Genomic DNA, 18749 nt, shown 5'->3' with positions numbered 1-18749 from the left:
GCAAAGTGTTGTCTCTGCTTTTTAACATGCTGTCTAGGTTGATCATAGCTTTTCTTCCTCTTGGAAGGAGGATGCAAGCATCTTTTAATTTCATGGCTGCAGTCACCATCTACAGTGATTTTGGAGCCCAAGAAAATAAAGTCTGTCACTATTTCCATTTTTCCCCCATCTATTTGCATGAAGTGATGGGACTGGATGCCATGATCTTAGTTTTCTGAATGTTGAGTTTTAAGCCAGCCCTTTCACTCTCTTTCATATTCATCAAGAGGCTCTTTAGTTCTTCACTTTCTACCATAAGGGTGGTGTCATCTGTGTATCTGAGGTTATTCATATTTCTCCTGGAAATCTTGATCCAGTTTGAGCTTCATGCAGCCCGGCATTTTGCATGATGTACTCTGCATATAAGTTAAATAAGCAAGGTGACAATATACAGCCTTGATGTACTCCTTTCCCTATTTGGAACCAGTCCATTGTTCCATGTCCAGCTCTAACTGTTGCTTCGTGACCTGCATACAGATTTCTCAGGAGGCAGGTAAAGCACTTCCCAAAGCCAGAGTTGCACCAAAAAACATCATGGTCACTGTTTGGTGGTTTGCTGCCAGTCTGATCCACTACAGCTTTTTGAATCCTGGTGAAACCAGTACATCTGAAAGGTATACTCAGCAAATAGGTGAGATGCACCAAAAACTGCAACGCCAGCAGCTGGCCTTAGTCAATAGAAAGAACCCAGTTCTTCTCCAGGACAATGCCTGCCACACACACACAACTAGTGCTTCAAAAGTTGAATGAATTGGGCTACAAAGTATCACCTCATCCGCCATATTTAGTTGACCTCTTGCCAACTGATTACCACTTCTTGAATCATCTTGATGACTTTTTGCAGGGAAAATGCTTCTGCAACCAGCAGGTTACTGAAAATGCTTGCCAAGAGTTCATCACAATCCTGAAGCACAGATTTTTACATTTCAGAAATAAACAAACTTATTTCTGGTTGGCAAAAATGTGTTGATTATAATGGTTCCTATTTTGATTAACAAAGGTGTCTGAACTTACTTATAATGACTTAAAATTCACAGCCTGAAACTGCAATTACTTTTGCACCAACCTGATACTTGACTGTTAAGTAAAACCTCTTTTTAAAATTTCACCTTTCAGACAGACACGAACTGGTTTGTACAAGTTTTATGCAAATTATTGTAGCAAATAATTACAGTGTATACTTAGTAGCTTACAGTTTACAAAGTGTTTTTGCACAGAGTGAAGGACAGGTCTCATTGTTCCAATATTAAAAATGAAAAAAAAAGAGAGACTGAGATAATTCCCTAACATTCAGCTTGTAGGTGTCAGAGCTAGATCCCAAATCTGTGTTCTCTCTCTGACTTCTGCTGCCTCTCCACCTGGTGAAAATTTCTCACCAGGAAGAAATGAATTAACTCCTACAGAGCAGAAGAAATATTCATTATCCATATGAGGAAATTGGCTGAATTAAAGTAATAGCAGCAGTGCCTTCCAGCTGAGTTACAGACCTCAAATTGCTCACCTGACTGAAGGTCTCATGAAAATTAGAATAATGAGATTTCAGGTTTTCTGATGAGGAAGCTGGAGGCAAAACATGTAAGTAATTTAAGTAATATTAAACACCACACCACGTCTGGCTCACTACTTAATAACGCCAGCTAAGAACTGTCACTAGTCATCTGCCTCTACAAGGAGGAAGTCCCTGGCCACTGCGGTCACTGACCTTCAACACCCCCTGAAAGGAGTTTAGGGCTGAGAGCAGGAGAGACTCTCTGTGCTCTGAGATGCCTGGCAGAACAGGCTTCTAATAGTTAGATACTTTCAGGTAAAGATTTTATGAGCCCAAATTCTTGCACCTTCTCATACCTAGAAAACCACTAAAATCATTAATGCAAGCATCTACTCTTGACTAGCAGCAACCTTCTGCGGAAGCGTGTGCTTGACTGTGTGTGCCTTGTTACTGAAATCACACGTATACTGACCTCCCCTCTGACTCTTTGGAGCAGTTCCTCAGAGCTTTCTGAGAGGCTATCTCCTGGGCTGTAGTTCTCATTTCAGATAAAACTTAACTCACAGCTCTCACATTGTGCATTTTGTTTTCACTTGAAAATAGTAAATAGGTAATAGTAAAACTGACTGCCATGGTAATGATTACCCTACAGTTTTGTGGGTTTTTTTTGGAAAATTGGAGTATAGTTGACTTATAATGTTGTGTTAGTTTTGGGTGTACAGCAAAGTGATTCAGTTTTATACACACACACACAGAGATACATGTATGCACACACAGACATACATATATCCATTCTTTTTCACATTATTTTCCATTACAGGTTATCACAAGGTATTAACTATAATTTCCTCTACTATAAGTAGGTCCTTGTTGTTTTATGTATTTTATATAAAGTAATGCGCATATGTTGGGTTTCCCACATGGCTCAGTGGTAAAGAATTCACCTGTCAAGCAGAAGATTCAAGTTCGATCCCTGAGTCAGCAAGATGCCCTGAAGAAGGAAATGGCAACCCACTCTAGTATTCTTGCCTGGGAAATCCCATGGACAGAGGAGCCTGGTGGGCTACAGTCCATGGGGTTGCAAAGAGTTGGATATGAATTAGCCAGTACATGGCAGCAGCAGTGTATATGTTAATACCAAAATCCTAACTTATCCCTTCCTCACTTTCGCCTTTGGTAACTATAAAATTGTTTTCTCTGTCTGTGCATTGGTTTTTGGTTTGTGAATAAGTTCGTCTGTATTATTTTTTAGGATTCCATGTGTATGTGATAGCTTGTGATGTGTGTCTTTGACTCTCTTCACTAGGTACGGTGGTATCCAGGTTCGTTTGTTTGCTGCAGATGGCATCGTTTGTTCTTTCTGTGGCTGGGTAGCAGGCACGTGTGTGTGCCCCGCACCGTCTGTGTCCACCTGCAGGCGCACTGCTAGGCTTCTCCACGTCTTCTCTGTTGGGCATGGTGCTGCTTTGACCACTGGGGTGCAAGCATCATTTTGAATTAGTTTTCGTCTCTTGCGGATATATGCTCAGGAATCCGATTGCAGGATCTTATGGTAGCTCTATTTTTAGTTTTAAGGAACCTCCATACTACTTTCCATAGTGGTTGCACCACCTTACATTCCCACCAGCAGTGTAGGGGGGTTCCCTTTTCTCCATATCCTCTCCAGCATTTGTTATTTGTAGACTTTTAATGTCTTTTAATGGTCATTCTGACCAGTGTGAAGGGATACCTTGCTGTAGTTTTGATTTGCATTTCCCTGATGATTAGTAATGTTGAGCATCTTTCCATATTGCCTGTCGGCCATCTTAAGTCTTCTTTGGAGAAATGTCTAGTTATGTATTCTGCCCATTTTTTGATTGGAATTTTTTTTATATTGATTGAGAATATATTCAATACAGAGCTAATTCTGTGCTTGATGGTATGCCAAGTGCTTCATTCAGATGAGCTATTAGCTAATTGTCACACCAACCTTGTGAGTGAAATGTTACTCCTTTGTTTTTATATACTATGTAAGGGAATTGTTACAAAGAAGTTGAGTCACTTGCCCAAGGTCACACAGTTAACACATAGTAGAGACAGATTTCAATTTGAGTATTTGATTTAAAGCACTTGTCTTAACTATTAATCTTTGGTCTCCAAGCTTCCTTCAGTGTGTTGTTTGGTTAGAATATGTGATGTTTCAGTTATCTCTCAAAGAGTTAAACTGTGGCTAAAGTTAAGAGTTAAGAGAAGTACTTGAAATCTGTAGGTGAATGATGACAAGATTGGATTTACAGATAATTGAGTAATTTAGTAAGTAAGCATTTAATGGGGGCGCTGTGTATTAAATGCTTATGGCATGTGTTCTGGTTATGAACACTGTAAGCAAAGCTTTCGGGCAGTGGCAGGAGGAGCGAGAATCAATGGGTCGCCAGCTGCAGGAGAGCTGGCGAGAATGGTGTGTCACGGCGAGCCCATGGTGCCTTCCCGCCCTTCCCCAGGGCAGCTCTGTCTCTACATGTGGCTCTGCTGCTGAGCTGTGCCTTCCTGGTAGCTTCCAGGGGCCCTCACGGTGATGTGTGGGACGCTGGATCTGGGCAGTGAAGGACTGGCCTCTGTAGTCAGTAGACCCACCCTCTGTGTGTTTCTCAATATGTAAACTAGAGTTCCAGATCCTTGTGAGTAGGAAACAACCCACAAAAAGGGATCGACTCTCGACTATGTTTTTGTTAGAATTGCCATATCCTTACCCTCTTCTCTGCTCGTATATTTATGGTTGTTTTGCCTCACTTAGGTCAAGAAGATTTTCTTTTTTGAATATAAATCTCTCTCTAAAGAATACTTGGTTTTCAACTATTCTCACTTAACTGTGCAAGGCAGGCTTGACTTATGAAAGGCAGGTGTTGACGTCCTGCCAGTAGGAGTAATACTTGGTCTGGGGGCTTTTCTTCATAGGAAATACTTTCTTCTAAGGAAGACCATGCATGACTCTTGGCACTTAGAGGTTTATATATACTTACGGCTTCTGAGTAGATTTGGGTGTAAATACTATAAAAAATATAATGCAGTCTCTGTGCAGTGCGTGGAGCTGGGGTGGGGGGCAGACTTGTGAGGGACTCTGAAATAGACCAGCAGGAGAGGATTAAGATGCACCTGCTTTATCGCATTTCTTGAATTCCATTGGTGACATAGTGGCTCTGAAAATAACTTGTTGCTAACTAGGGTAGAAATGCAGATTACAGTGCCACAGCTGGAATGCTAGGACTAATTTGGAAGGTTGCCAACTTCTGCTTGACCACCTTCAGGCTGTTGATTTTCTGGTGTTTTCTATTGCTGGCTGGGGTGGGATGGAGGAGCCAAGACAGAAAAGAGTGCTTCCACCTGGTTCTCACCCCCCTTCCCATATAACTATTTAGAGACGTTCCTCTGAGTTCTGGATGTGGACACCTGAAAAGTATTCCCTAAAACATCACCCAATAAATGTACCTTCTGCACAATATTTGAAGAGTTTGCCAGTTCGAAAACTAAAGAAGACAATCTGTATGATAAATATGTGAATAGCCTGAAAACTTAGTAATGTCCAAATTTAGATATACATACACATAAATGGTAAATAAATTGGAAGGAAAAGGAAGCGGGAAGATACTAATGTTAGCTTTTTTTCCTTAGAGAGAGTAGCTTTTCATTAAGCAGAATGGCTGACTGAAAAGTTCTTTCCGTGTTTTTTGATGAATGTAGAGAAATCTTGTCTAATTAAGTTCAATTCATACCTAAAAGTTTGTACAAAGAGATTGATTATAGTTAAATGCTTATGACTAACAAAACAAACAGAAGTTGTCCATAACATAAAAGATGTTTGCTGGAACTTTTAACATTCTTGTTTTCATCAGTGAAATGTAATGATAATTTGAAAGATTTTTTTTATTTCTGAAAGTTTTCTTTCAGTTAAAATGCCATTTGTTTTCCTGGCTGTAGATTGCTTGTGGGCACATCAGTAGTTATGAAACCTTAAGCTACTGATTGCAGTCTTTTTATTTTTTTAAAGTAGAAATTGATAAACTGATTTTAAAGTTTGTACGGAAAAGGAAGGACATAAAATAGGCAAAATAATATTGAAAAAGAACGAAGCAAGAGGACTTACATTACCTGAAATTGAGGCTTGCTTTAAAGATGTAACAGAGACACTATGGCATTGGCAAAGGAGTGGACTTATAGAGCAAGGGAGTACAGAATGAAGCAGGGCAAAGGCTAACAGAGTTCTGCCAAGAGAATGCACTGGTCATAGCAAACACCCTCTTCCAACAACATAAGAGAAGACTCAACACATGGACATCACCAGATGGTCAACACCAAAATCAGATTGATTACATTCTTTGCAGCCAAAGATGGAGAAGCTCTATACAGTCAACAAAAACAAGACCAGGAGCTTACTGTGACTCAGATCATGAACTCCTTATTGCCTGATTCAGACTTAAATTGAAGAAAATGGGGAAAACCACTAGACCATTCAGGTATGACCTAAATCGGATCCCTTATGATTATACAGTAAAATGACAAATATATTTAAGGGACTTAGATCTGATAGAGAGCCTGAAGAACTATGGACGGAGGTTTGTGACATTGTATAGGATATAGGAATCAAGATCATCCCCAAGAAAAAGAAATGCAAAAAAGCAAAATGGCTGTCTGAGGAGGCCTTACAAATAGCTGTGAAAAGAAGGGAAGCAAAAAGCAAAGGAGAAAAGGAAAGATATTCCCATTTGAATTCAGAGTTCCAAAGAATAACAAGGAGAGATAAGAAAGCCTTCCTCAGCGATCAATGGAAAGAAATAGAGGAAAACAATAGAATAGGAAAGACTAGAGATCTCTTCAAGAAAATAAGAGACACCAAGGGAACATTTCAGGCAAAGATGGGCTTAATAAAGGACAGAAATGGTATGGACCTAACAGAAGCAGAAGATATTAAGAAGAGGTGGCAAGAATACACAGAAGAACTATACAAAAAATATCTTCATGACCCAGATGATTACAATGGTGTGATCACTCATCTAGAGCCAGACATCCTGGAATGTGAAGTCAAGTGGGCCTTAGAAAGCATCACTACGAACAAAGCTAGTGGAGGTGATGGAATTGCAGTTGAGCTATTTCAAATCCTGAAAGATGATGTTGTGAAAGTGCTGCACTCAATATGTCAGCAAATTTGGAAACCCCAGCAGTAGCCACAGGACTGGAAAAGGTCAGTTTTCATTCCAATCCCAAAGAAAGACAATGCCAAAGAGTGCTCAAACTATCGCACAGTTGCACTCATCTCACACGCTAGTAAAGTAATGCTCAAAATTCTCCAAGCCAGGCTTCAGCAATACGTGAGCCATGAACTTCCAGATGTTCAAGCTGGTTTTAGAAAAGGCAGAGGAACCAGAGATCAAATTGCCAACATCCGATGGATCATCGAAAAAGCAAGAGAGTTTCAGAAAAACATCTATTTCTGCTTTATTGACTATGCCAAAGCCTTTGACTGTGTGGATCACAATAAACTGTGGAAACTTCTGAAAAAGGTAGGAATACCAGAACACCTAACCTGCCTCTTGAGAAACCTGTATGCAGGTCAGGAAGCAACAGTTAGAACTGGACATGGAACAACAGACTGGTTCCTAATAGGAAAAGGACTGGTTCCTAAAAGGTCAAGTCTGTATACTGTCACCCTGCTTATTTAACTCCTATGCAGAGTACATCATGAGAAACGCTGGGCTGGCGGAAGCACAGGCTGGAACCAAGATTGCCGGGAGAAATGTCAATAACCTCAGATATGCAGATGATACCACCCTTATGGCAGAAAGTGAAGAACTAAAGAGCCTCTTGATGAAGGTGAAAGAGGAGAGTGAAAAAGTTGGCCTAAAGCTCAACATTCAGAAAACTAAGATCATGGCATCACTTCATGGCAAATAGATGTGGAAACAGTGGCTGACTTTAGTTTTTGGGCTCCAAAATCACTGCAGATGGTGATTGCAGCCATGAAATTAAAAGGTGCTTACTCCTTGGAAGGAAAGTTAGGACCAACCTAGACAGCATATTAAAAAACAGAGACATTACTTTGTCAACAAAGGTTCGTCTAGTCAAGGCTATGGTTTTTCCAGTGGTCATGTGTGGATGTGAGAGTTGGACTATAAAGAAAGCTGAGCACCGATGAATTGATGCTTTTGACCTGTGGTTGTGGAGAAGACTCTTGAGAGTCCCTTGGACTGCAAGGAGATCCAACCAGTCCATCCTAAAGGAGATCAGTCCTGGGTGTTCATTGGAAGGACTGATGTTGAAGCTGAGGCTCCAATACTTTGTCCACCTTATGCAAAGTGCTGAATCAATTTAAAAGACCCTGATATTGGGGAAGTTTGAAGGTAGCAGGAGAAGGGGAAACAGAGGATGAAATGGTTGGATGGCATCACTGACTCAATGGACATGAGTTTGGGTAAACTCTGGGAGTTGGTGATGGACAGGTAGTCCTGGCGTGCTGCGGTTCACGGCGTCTCAAAGAGTCAGATATGACTGAGTGAACTGAACTGATAGAACAATGGACTAAATTATCTTCAGTAAATGGTGTTGGAAAATGTTTTCCAGTTCACATGGGGGTACCAGATATACCATCCCAAAATGCAGTACTTTGGCATGTTGACCAAAGAAAAGCACAATGTGAGAGTTGTGAGTTAAGTTTTATTTGGGGCAAAATGAGGACTGTAGCCAAAGAGATAGCGTCTCAGTTACCTCTCAGAAAGTGTTCTGAAGAGGTAGCAGGGAGGTCAGTATATTTGTGATTTTGGGAAAGGGGGAGTACCCAAAATCAAGCACATATCTTTTGCACAGGATTTCTGCTAGTTTTGTGAGGCTTACTCCTCATTACAAAGAACAGACATCACCATGAATGATTTTAGTGGTTTCATAGATACAAGGAGATGCAAGAATTAGGGTCATAAAATCTTATCCTGAAAATATCTAACTCTCTGAAGACCTCTTCTGCCATTTTTTTGCCAGAGCACAGAGTGCCTCATTCCTAATCTCCAAATTGAACTTTCAAGGGGGTTTGAAGGTCAACAGCTGAAGCAGCTCATAATTTGATCCTTGTAGAGGTAGAAGGCAAGTGCCAAGTTGTAGGTGATACCACTTATGTGAAGTTGTAGAATGTCTAAAGCCATGGTGACAGAAGTGAAACCAGCGGATGCTTCTGGTGTGTAGGTTGGGGAAGAATGCTGTGAAGGGGCTTGAGGTAGCTTTGTGAATGAAGGAATCATGCCGTTTCTTGATGGTGGTGTGTGTTACATCAAACTGGAGACTTGATATCTACGCATGTCACTCAATGTAGATTATAGCCTCAAAATTAAAAATCTCAGCTCTAAACAGCAAGGTCCTACTGTATAGCACAGGGGACTATGTTCAGTGTCTTATAATAACCTATACTGGAAAGTAATGTGGAAAAGAATACACATATGTGTATGCATAGCTGGATCACTTTGCTGTACCCCAGAAGCTAACACAGCGTTGTAAGTTAGCTGTATGCCTCAGTGGAAAACAGTCTCATCCGTGAAAACCCACAGTGTTTCCTCATCTCCTGATTCTTTTTCCGACGTTCTTTAAAGTAATGGACGGCTTAGGCCCACTGTACTGAGCCTTTCAATAAATATGAGTTCCCTTTTCTCCCACCCTGCCAAGTCCTTCTTGTGTAGTTACCTTGCTTGTTGAACATGAGTCGGGACTTCCTGGCAGGAGGCAGTCACAGTGTTCTTTCATTCTTGAAGCATTTGCTGACGGCTTGCTTTTGTGTAGTGAAAATGCAGGGGAGGCATTAATTGTATCAGGAGGCCCTTAGTAGTAGAGTAGGCAAGATGTGGGAATTCAGGGAAGACTAGCATAAGGTGGATAGAGAAGATGATTGACATCTAGCATGATCTTTGGAATCAAGCCAAGAAAAGGCAAATTGATTATTCTTCTCAGGAAAGAATTATCCTCATCTTTAAACATATAAATATAAACACTAACTGTCTCTATTTATTTCTTTTGGGTTTTGCACCTTTAAAAACCTATAAAGGACCCAAATGTTGTGTATGATATGGATGTACATCGGCCGTGAATGCTGAATTTATTTCAGAAAGTGTTACTTTGTGCACTGTGATTCCAGCTGGCACTGCTGGCACCATCAGTTTAATGCTGGCTTTATTTGTCTCTTCTCTCTTTTTCCTCCAATCAGTTTGATAAAGGCTACTCTTACAACATCCGTCACAGCTACGGAAAGGAAGGCAAGAGGACAGACTACACGCCTTACAGCTGCATGAAGATCATCCTCACCAATACCCCAGGCCAAGGGGATTATCACGGTAAGCGCTTTCTCTGGCGTGACTGTAATGCACAGAAGCCCAGGAGCTCTGCAGGGAACAGCGCAACAGACTTTGCGTTACTAAAGGGAGTGGGCTGGTGGCTCCCTGTCAGTCATTGGGTCAAGCCAGAGGCCCGCTGGCTCTCACAGTTTGTTTTATTACTGAGCTGGGCCAGTAAGAGAACGTGGGCCCACTGTGTTCCACTTTGTGCTGAGCCGGGCTCTCAGGCCTCCCGCTTCTTCACCTGCTGTTCTCTTGCTTCTGCATGTGGCTTAGACGGTTGATCAAAGCTTTTTAAAGTTGAGTGCCTCAAATTTTAGAAGGGTATATTCATTAATTTTCTATCTGACTAACAAACAAAGGCTAAGCGAGGGATTTAACAAGTCATGATTTCAGATATCTATCAATTTGTCTTAAGTTGTAGGTTAAAAAAAAGTTAATCTGTTTTCTGTAGATTGCTGAATTTAACACCTTTTTTTCTAAAATACTTATTTGAGCATACCCTGAAAAGTTCCTCCTTTTGTCTGATGTGTGACAGAAAGATTTAATAGTCCATATTCATTAAATTTTCTAGATTACCAGGGCTGACTACAGTATGTGTCAAAACTTTGTTTTAGCATCTTAAATGAAATTCTTTTTTAGATGATCATACAGTTGCAAGCTGTTAAAGATCTAAAAAAATCCCAAGTGAAATTTTAACCAAGATGCTTTATGTGTCCAGAGCATTTGTTTAGTAGACACAGGGGTGGCCAGGCCTGGAACATTCAGTGAGTGGTTCTCACCTGTCATGTCCAGCACTTACGAAACTTTTAGAAATGCAGGCTTGTAGACTCCACCCTCACATGCATAAAATCAGATTTATTTTCAAGGCCCTGGATGATTTTTATGTCTTCTAAACTTTGAAAGCAACTGACCAGATAGCTGTCATGAGAAAGTCTGTAGCTTTCCCCAGTGGCCAGTGGTGGCACCAGGGAGTAATTTACACCCTGGTAATTACACCCAAGTAATTTACTTGGCCAAGTGCAGCTCCTGAAGAGAGGGTTCTGTCTGTTTCCAGGTCCTCAACACATTGCTTATTTACTTCAGTTTCAGCTCAGTTACTCAATTGTGTCTGAATCTTTGTAACCCCATGGACTGCAGCACAGTAGGCTTCCCTGTCCTTCACCAACTTTCAGAACTTACTCAAACTCATGTCCATTGAGTTGGTGATGCCATCCCACCATCTCATCCTCTGTTATCCCATTTGCCTCCTGCCTTCCATCTTTCCCAGCATCAGGGTCTTTTCAAATGAGTCAGTACTTTGCATTAGGTGGCCAAAGTATTGAAGTTTCAGCTTCAGCATCAGTGCTTCCAATGAACACCCAGGACTGATCTCCTTTAGGATGGACTGGTTGGATCTCCTTGCAGTCGAAGGGACTCTCAAGAGTCTTCTCCAACGCCACAGTTCAAAAGCATCACTTCTTCAGTGCTTAGCTTTCTTTATAGTCCAACTCTCACATCCGTACATGACTACTGGAAAAACCATAGCTTTGACTAGGTGGACCTTTGTTGGCAAAGTAATGCCTCTGCTTTTTTAACATGCTTTCTAGGTCATTGCTTTTCTTCCAAGGAATAAGAGTCTTTTAACTTCATGGCTGCAATCACCATCTGCCCAAAAAAATAAAGTCTGTCACTGTTTCCATTATTTCCCCATCTATTTGCCATGACACGGTGGGACCGCATGCCATGATCTTAGTTTTTGAATGTTGAGTTTTAAGCCAACTTTTTCACTTTCCTCTTTCACTTTCATCAAGAGGCTCTTTAGTTTTTCTTCACTTTATGCAATAAGGGTGGTGTCATCTGCACATCTGAGGTTATTGATATTTCTCCTGACAATCTTGATTGCAGCTTGTGCTTCATCCAGCCCAGCGTTTCTCATGATGTACTCTGCATATAAGTTAAAGAAGCAGGGTGACAATACAGAGTACTCCTTTCCCGATTTGGAGCCAGTCTGTTGTTCCATGTCCAGTTCTAACTGTTGCTTCTTGACCTGCATGCAGATTTCTCAGGAGGCAGATAAGGTGGTCTGGTATTCCCATACCTTTAAGAATTTTCCACAGTTTATTGTGATCCACATAATCAAAGGCTCTGGTGTAGTCAGTAAAGCAGAAGTAGATGTTTTTCTGGAACTCTGTTGCTTTTTCGATGATCCAGCTGATGTTGGCAGTTTGATCTCTGGTTCCTCAACCTTTTCTAAATCCAGTTTGAACATCTGGAAGTTCACAGTTCATGTACTGTTGAAGCCTGGCTTGGAGAATTTTGAGCATTACTTTACTAGCATATGAGATGAGTGCAATTGTGAGGTAGTTTGAGCATTCTTTGACATTGCTTTTCTCTGGGATTGGAATGAAAACTGACTTTTTCCAGGCCTGTGGCCCCTGCTGAGTTTTCCAAATTTACTGGCATATTGAGTGCAGCACTTTCACAGCATCATCTTTTAGGATTTGAAATAGCTGAACTGGAATTCCGTCACCTTCATCTGCTTTGTTTGTAGTGATGGTTCCTAAGGCCCACTCGACTTCGCACTCCAGGATGTCTGGCTCTAGGCGAGTGACTACACCATCATGGTTATCTGGGTCATGAGGATCTTTTCTGTATAGTTCTTCTGTGTATTCTTGCTACCTCTTCTTAATATCTTCTGCTTCTGTTAGGTCCTCATCATTTTTGTCCTTTTTGTGCCCATCTTTGCCTGAAATGTTCCCTTGCTGTCTCTAATTTTCTTGAAGAGATCTCTAGTCTTTCCCATTCTGTTGTTTTCCTCTATTTCTTTGCATTAATCACTGAAGAACGCTTTCTTAGCTCTCCTTGCTATTCTTTGAACTCTGTATTCAAATGGGTATATCTTTCCTTTTCTCTTTTGCTTTTCGCTTCTCTTCTCTTCACAGGTATTTGTACAGTCTCCTCAGACAACCATTTTTCCTTTTTCCATTTCTTTTTCTTGGGGATGGTCTTGATCACTGCCTCCTGTGGAATGTCACAAACCTCCATGCATAGTTCTTCAGGCACTCTATCAGATATAATCCCTTGAATCTATTTGTCACTTCCACTGTACATTTGTAAGGGATTTGATTTAGATCATATCTGAATGGTCTAGTGCTTTTCCCTACTTTATTCAAGTCTGAATTTTGCCATAAGGAGTTCATTATCTGAGCCACAATCAACTCCCAGTCATGTTTTTGCTGACTATATAGAGCTTCTGTATCTTTGGTTGCAAATATATAATCAGTCTGATTTCGGTGTTGACAGTCTGGTGATGTCCATGTGTAGAGTCTTCTCTTGTGTTGTTGGAAGAGGGTGTTTGCTATGACCAATGCGTTCTCTTGGCAAAACTCTATTAGCCGTTGCCCTGCTTCATTCTGTGCTCCAAGGCCAAATTTGCCTGTTACTCCAGGTATCTCTTGACTTTGTAGTTTTGCTTTCCGGTCGCCTATAATGAAAAGGACATTTTGTTTGGTTTTAGTTCTAGAAGGCCTTGTAGGTCTTCATAGAACCGTTCAGCTTCAGCTTCTTCAGCATTATGGGTTGCGGCATAGACTTGAATTACTGTAATATTGATTTTTGACTTTTCTTACCTTAAAAGCAGGATTTTGTATTTCTTCTTTCTGTTATTTTATCTAATTTATTCCTGTCCATTCTCCTTTTTTAAAATTTTGTTTTTAGTTTAAACTCTATCAGCTAGAAAATAATACACAGTTGACTCTTCAACAGCAAGGGTATGAACTTCAAGGGTTCATCTTGCATGTGAATTTTTCCCAACAAATATATACAACACTACAAGATCTGAGGTTGATTGAATCTGAGGATGTGGAATCTTGGGTATGGAAGCCCAGCCAATGGACTTGGGTACCTGTAGACTTTGGTATCCTGGGCAGATCCTGGAACCAGTCCCCACGGATGCTGAGGGACCGCTGTACTTAGCAAACACTCAGGAAGCTCCTATTGTTTATTAGATACACTGATCTACTCCCTCTCTCTTTTTTTAATGAATAATCTGTTTCTTTGAGCAGTTTTTGGTCCATAGCAATGCTGAACGAGAGAGAGAGTTCCTAGGTGAACTCTGCCCTACGTGTGCTCAGCTGTCCCCATGTTGACATGGCTGCAGCAGAAACCTTGTCCCTGTGAGCTGTGTAGCTGGTTGTGGGTATCGTTTCTGTCTCTCGAGTGCTCAGGCGCTCTCCTTTGTTGGTGACTCTCCTGCAGAACCCTTGCAGTTGTCAGAGGTGTGGAGGTCGCCAGCAGTGGGGCCAGGACTTCTCTTTGCGATTCTGCTGGATGTTTCCTGTGTGTTTTGCTTCTCTGTTGTTAAGTGCATGCACGGTACAGATGGCGATGTCTTCTTGGAGTGTTCACCCCTTATTGTTACGTAAAGACCCTTTTTATCCTGCATAAACCCTGTGGTCTGAGGTCTACTCTGTCTGAAAGAAATATATACTCCCACTTGCTTTGGTTTGTGTTAGCATGGTGTATCTTTCTCTTCCGTTCCTTTCAATCCATGTTTCTTTAAAGTGGCTTTCTTGTATACAACATACAGTTGGGTCTTGATTTTGATCCACTCTGACAGTCTGCTTTTAATGGGTGACCATGGAGAAGGCAGTGGCAACCCACTCCAGTACTCTTGCCTGGAGAATCCCGTGGGCAGAGGAGCCCGGTGGGCTGCTGTTCATAGGCTTGCACAGAGTCAGACACGACTGATGTGACTTGGCATGCGGGCATGCATTGGAGAAGGAAATGGCAGCCCGCTCCAGTCTTCTTGCCTGGAGAAGCCCAGGGACAGGGGAGCCTGGTGGGCTGCCGTCTGTTTGGTCTCGCGGAGTCGGACACGACTGAAGCGATTTAGCAGCAGCAGCAGCATGCCGTTTAAAGTAATGATTGATATGGTTGTGTTAATGCTGCTGTATTTCTTACTGTTTTTTATTTGTTGTCCTTATTCTTTGTTTCTGTTTTTGTCTTCCACACTTTTTCTGCCTTTTGTGGTTTTAACTGAGCATTTTATATGATTCCCTTTTTTTCTTCTTAACATATCATACTTATTTTATTACTTTCTAAATTGGTTTTACTTTTAAGGAGTTTTCATATATATGTACAACTAATATGTCTCTTTTTGGGTCACCATGTCACGCACAAGTAATACAAGTGCCTTATAATAATGAATATTTCTACTTCCCTTGTATCCTTCTGTCATTCGCTTCATTTATAATAAGAATATATAAACCCATGCAGATAGGTACATAAACCTACATTATAGAATACATTGTTCCCATTGCTTTAAACAAACTGTTATCTGTTAGATTAGTTATGAATAAGAAAAGCAAAGGTTTGTATATTACCTTTCCTGTTCTTTGATGTTCAGATTTTCTCTGGGTAGATCTGAATTTCTGGTTTATATCATTTTCCTTGTCTTTGAAGAACTTCTTTTAACGTTTCTTGGCCTGGAGATCTGGAAACATATTACTTCAATTTTTGTTTGTCAGAGAAAGTCCTTATTTTTCTGTCTCTTTTGAAGGAGTGTTTTGTAGGGTACACAATACTGGGTCTGAGAGATTTTTTTCTCTCAACAGTTGAACTGTTTCACTCCACTCTCTTCTTACATAGTTTCTGAGGATAGGTTCAATAAAATTTTTTTCTTTGCTTCTTTGTAGGTAAGATGTTTCTCCTTTAGCTTCTTTCAAGATTTTCCTTTGCCACTGATTTTCTAAAGTATTTATGTACCATACTATACTATAATAATATAATGTAATGTAAGATGCTTCACCATCTTCTTTTGGCATTTATCCTGCTTGGCCTTGGTGTTCTCTGAGCTTCCTGGGTCTGTGGTTTGGTATCTGACATTAATTTGGAGGAAATTCTCTTGTCATTATTGCTTCTATTCCTTTTTCTCTCCTCCTTCTGGGATTCCAGTTGTCATATGTGACACCTTTGTTATTCACAGTTCTTTGCTATTTTGTTCTTGTTTTTTTGTTTTGTCCCCCCCCCCCCAATCTTTTCCCCTTTTTTCCCCGTTTTTTTTTGCTTTGGGAAGTTTCTGTCGACATATCCTGAAGCACAGAGTTTTTTTTTCTCAGCTGCATCTGCTAATATGTCCAACAAAGGCGTTCTTCATTTCTGTTAGTGTTTTGATTCGTGATATCTCTCTTTTTGATTTTTCCTTAGAATTTCCATCTGTCTGCTTATGTTCCACATCTGTTCTTGCATGTTGTCTTCTTTTTCCAGTAGAGCCCTCAGCATGTTGATCATAGTTAATTTAGATGTCCAGTCTGATAATGCCAACACACTGCTATATCTGGCTTCGGTTCTGACATGTGTCCGTTCTCTTAATATTGTAGTTTTTTGTTGAAAGGTAAATGTTACGTACAGGGTGTACAGAAATCTAGTACATTCGCCTGTAGTGATGTGCTGGTGAGCAGGAGGGGGATGACTGTAGACAGTTTTTAGTGTTACTGTGGCTGTGGCCTTGAACTTCGGCAGTGATTCTCAGCTTCCCTGCTTCCAGGGGACAGAATGGTGAGAGGAGGCCGGAGCTGGGCATTTCCATCCCCCAGACAGGTGAGACTCTGGTGAGATGGTCTCTCCTGAGGGCGCCCTTGCTAAGCAGAACAGAGTGCTCCGGGGAAGTGAGTGGGTTATTCTGTTAATGTGCTATGAGCCACTAGTGGGGCCCCTGCCGTTCAGCTGCACAGTGTGGCCTCCTCTGGCCAGTTGCCCTGGAGCTTCTCTCTCTCAGAGTCATCCACACACAGAAATCTGTCAGTTCCAGGGTAGGAGTTCTTACCCCAGTGCTGGCTGCTGCAGAGATTTCTGCTCTGGTGTGTTGTGGTTCTCTGTGTCTGCCTCTCTCTCTCATTTTGCGGGTGGTGGTTTGCCCTGTGACCTCATTTCTCTGATGGATCTAAGTGGAGTTGCTGATTTCCAGTCTGTTCAGCTTTTTACTTGTTAGGATGAAGTGAAAACTTCTATGCTCTTTCTGTGCCAGGTTGGAAACCTGAAGTGTCTATCCTTTCAGGTTTGTGTAACTTGTACAGCTCTGTAGTCCCCTAGGTTGACAGCATTTAATTAACCAGTGCTGCTGGGAATGGTTGTTCAGCCAGTCTTGAGTCGATGTAGGTAGAACTGTATTCCAGACTGTTTATCCATCTCTTCCACAAATGTGTGCTGGGCAGTTTTGTTCAACACTTGGCTGGGACAGCATGAGTTGTATCTACACTCCCTTTACCTTCAGTTACCTTGTGAGTCAGCCCTTTCTAGTTTGGAAGGTTGTTGGAAGACAGAAGCAAAGTTTGGAGTTGCTGAATTCTGTTTTCTTTCTGTCATTTGTCAAAAATAACACCAGCTTCCCTACTCCTGAGGTGGATTGTTTCTTCTGTTTTCTTATTGTTGTGAGCGAAGCTTTGAAACGCTTTTTGTGATCTGTGGCTTTTTGTCAATCTTTGGTTTCTTCTTGGCTTTGCCCTTTCTGACCTTTTCATATAGGCATGGCCAGTATTTCAAGTGCAATTGGGACAATTCGGTTAATCTGTCTCTTGTTAGTGTCTTTAATAATTCTAGTGGCTCAGACAGCAAAGAATCTGCCTGCAGTGTGGGAGACCTGGGTTGGGAAGATGCCCTGGAGAAGTGAACGGCTGCACACTCCAGTATTCTGGCCTGGAGAATTCCATGGACTGTATAGTCCACGGGGTCGCAAAGAGTCGGACATGCTTGAGCGACTTGCACTTTTAATGATTCTGAACTTAACGAAGTCTCATTTCCTTCTCATTGTGATCCATTGCAGTTTCATCATAAGACTTTTTTTCAGAATAATAATGTTGGCTAACCCATGCTGAGCTGTGCTTGCTGTATGCTGGGAGTGTGGAAGGGCTTTATATACCATTCTCATAGGAGCTCTGCTGCGTATTTCCCATGCTGACAGAGAGTGAACTGAGTCAACATGCATACAGCCCCCCAGTCCTTAGCTGGTGAACTGAGATTCAGATGCAGGAAAGGAAGCTCCAGACTCTAACCACATGCTGTGCACCTGCTCATCACACTTCCGGCACTCAGCAGTGTTAGTGTGTTGATCTTAATAAAATATATACTGCCATGAAGTTTGTGACTTCCACAACTTGTAGGAATCCAGTGTTATCAGGTGTGCTTTTATTCGTAGTTAAGGCTTTTTAACCACACTTGTTTAGCTTCTGGGTTCTTTTCCATTATTTTTGTTGCAGCCAACTTCCCATTGATTTCATTAATAATTTGCAATTGTCTCTCATTAACTTATAGATCTATCAGTGATGACTGAAAAAAAATTGCCCTGGCTTCCTGTGTTAACTTTTAAATAAAATATGTTGACTTATCATTGTAGTTTCTTATTAAAGTATCTAAAATTGCCTGGCTTTTGGCATACACAGCTTTTAGATATTTTTGGTGTTCTTGTTTATGCCAATGTTTTTAGTAGTCTATTTTTATTTTTCTTATGAAATAGTACAGAGATTCTGTATACCTCCTATAAGTCATTTTTCTATGAAGTATTTTCCTGTTTGTTCATCCCATTTCCATCTGGGATTCCTCTAAATTTATATGGATTCGGCAGTTTGGGTTCAGTTCAGTTCAGTTGCTCAGTCGTGTCTGACTCTTTGCAACCCCATGAACCACAGCACGCCAGGCCTCCCTGTCCATCTCCAACTTCTGGAGTTCACCCAAACCCATGTCTGTTCAGTTGGTGATGCCATCCAACCATCTCATCCTCTGTCGTCCCCTTCTCCTCCTGCCCTCAATCTTTCCCAGCATCAGGGTCTTTTCAAATGAGTCAGTTCTTCACATCAGGTGGCCAAGGTATTGGAGTTTTAGCTTCAGCATCAGTCCTTCCATTG

At 41.2% G+C, this 18749-nt stretch overlaps 1 protein-coding gene across 4 annotated transcripts in view; it reads left to right on the top strand.

The window, feature by feature from the left end:
• The window catches only part of PRIM2 (DNA primase subunit 2), a 324083-nt gene that overhangs the window by 265342 nt on the left and 39992 nt on the right, over window positions 1–18749 (top strand). For all 4 annotated transcript variants that reach the window (XM_043450411.1, XM_043450410.1, XM_043450412.1 and 1 more), the window contains one exon: window positions 9741–9867. In XM_043450411.1, the coding sequence (XP_043306346.1) occupies window positions 9741–9867 (127 nt within the window). The remainder of the gene's footprint in view (window positions 1–9740; window positions 9868–18749) is intronic.

Source organism: Cervus canadensis, chromosome 28, assembly GCF_019320065.1.
Source record: "Cervus canadensis isolate Bull #8, Minnesota chromosome 28, ASM1932006v1, whole genome shotgun sequence".
In the NCBI taxonomy this organism is placed as follows: Eukaryota; Metazoa; Chordata; class Mammalia; order Artiodactyla; family Cervidae; genus Cervus; species Cervus canadensis.
This window is presented reverse-complemented; position numbering and strand designations above follow the sequence as displayed.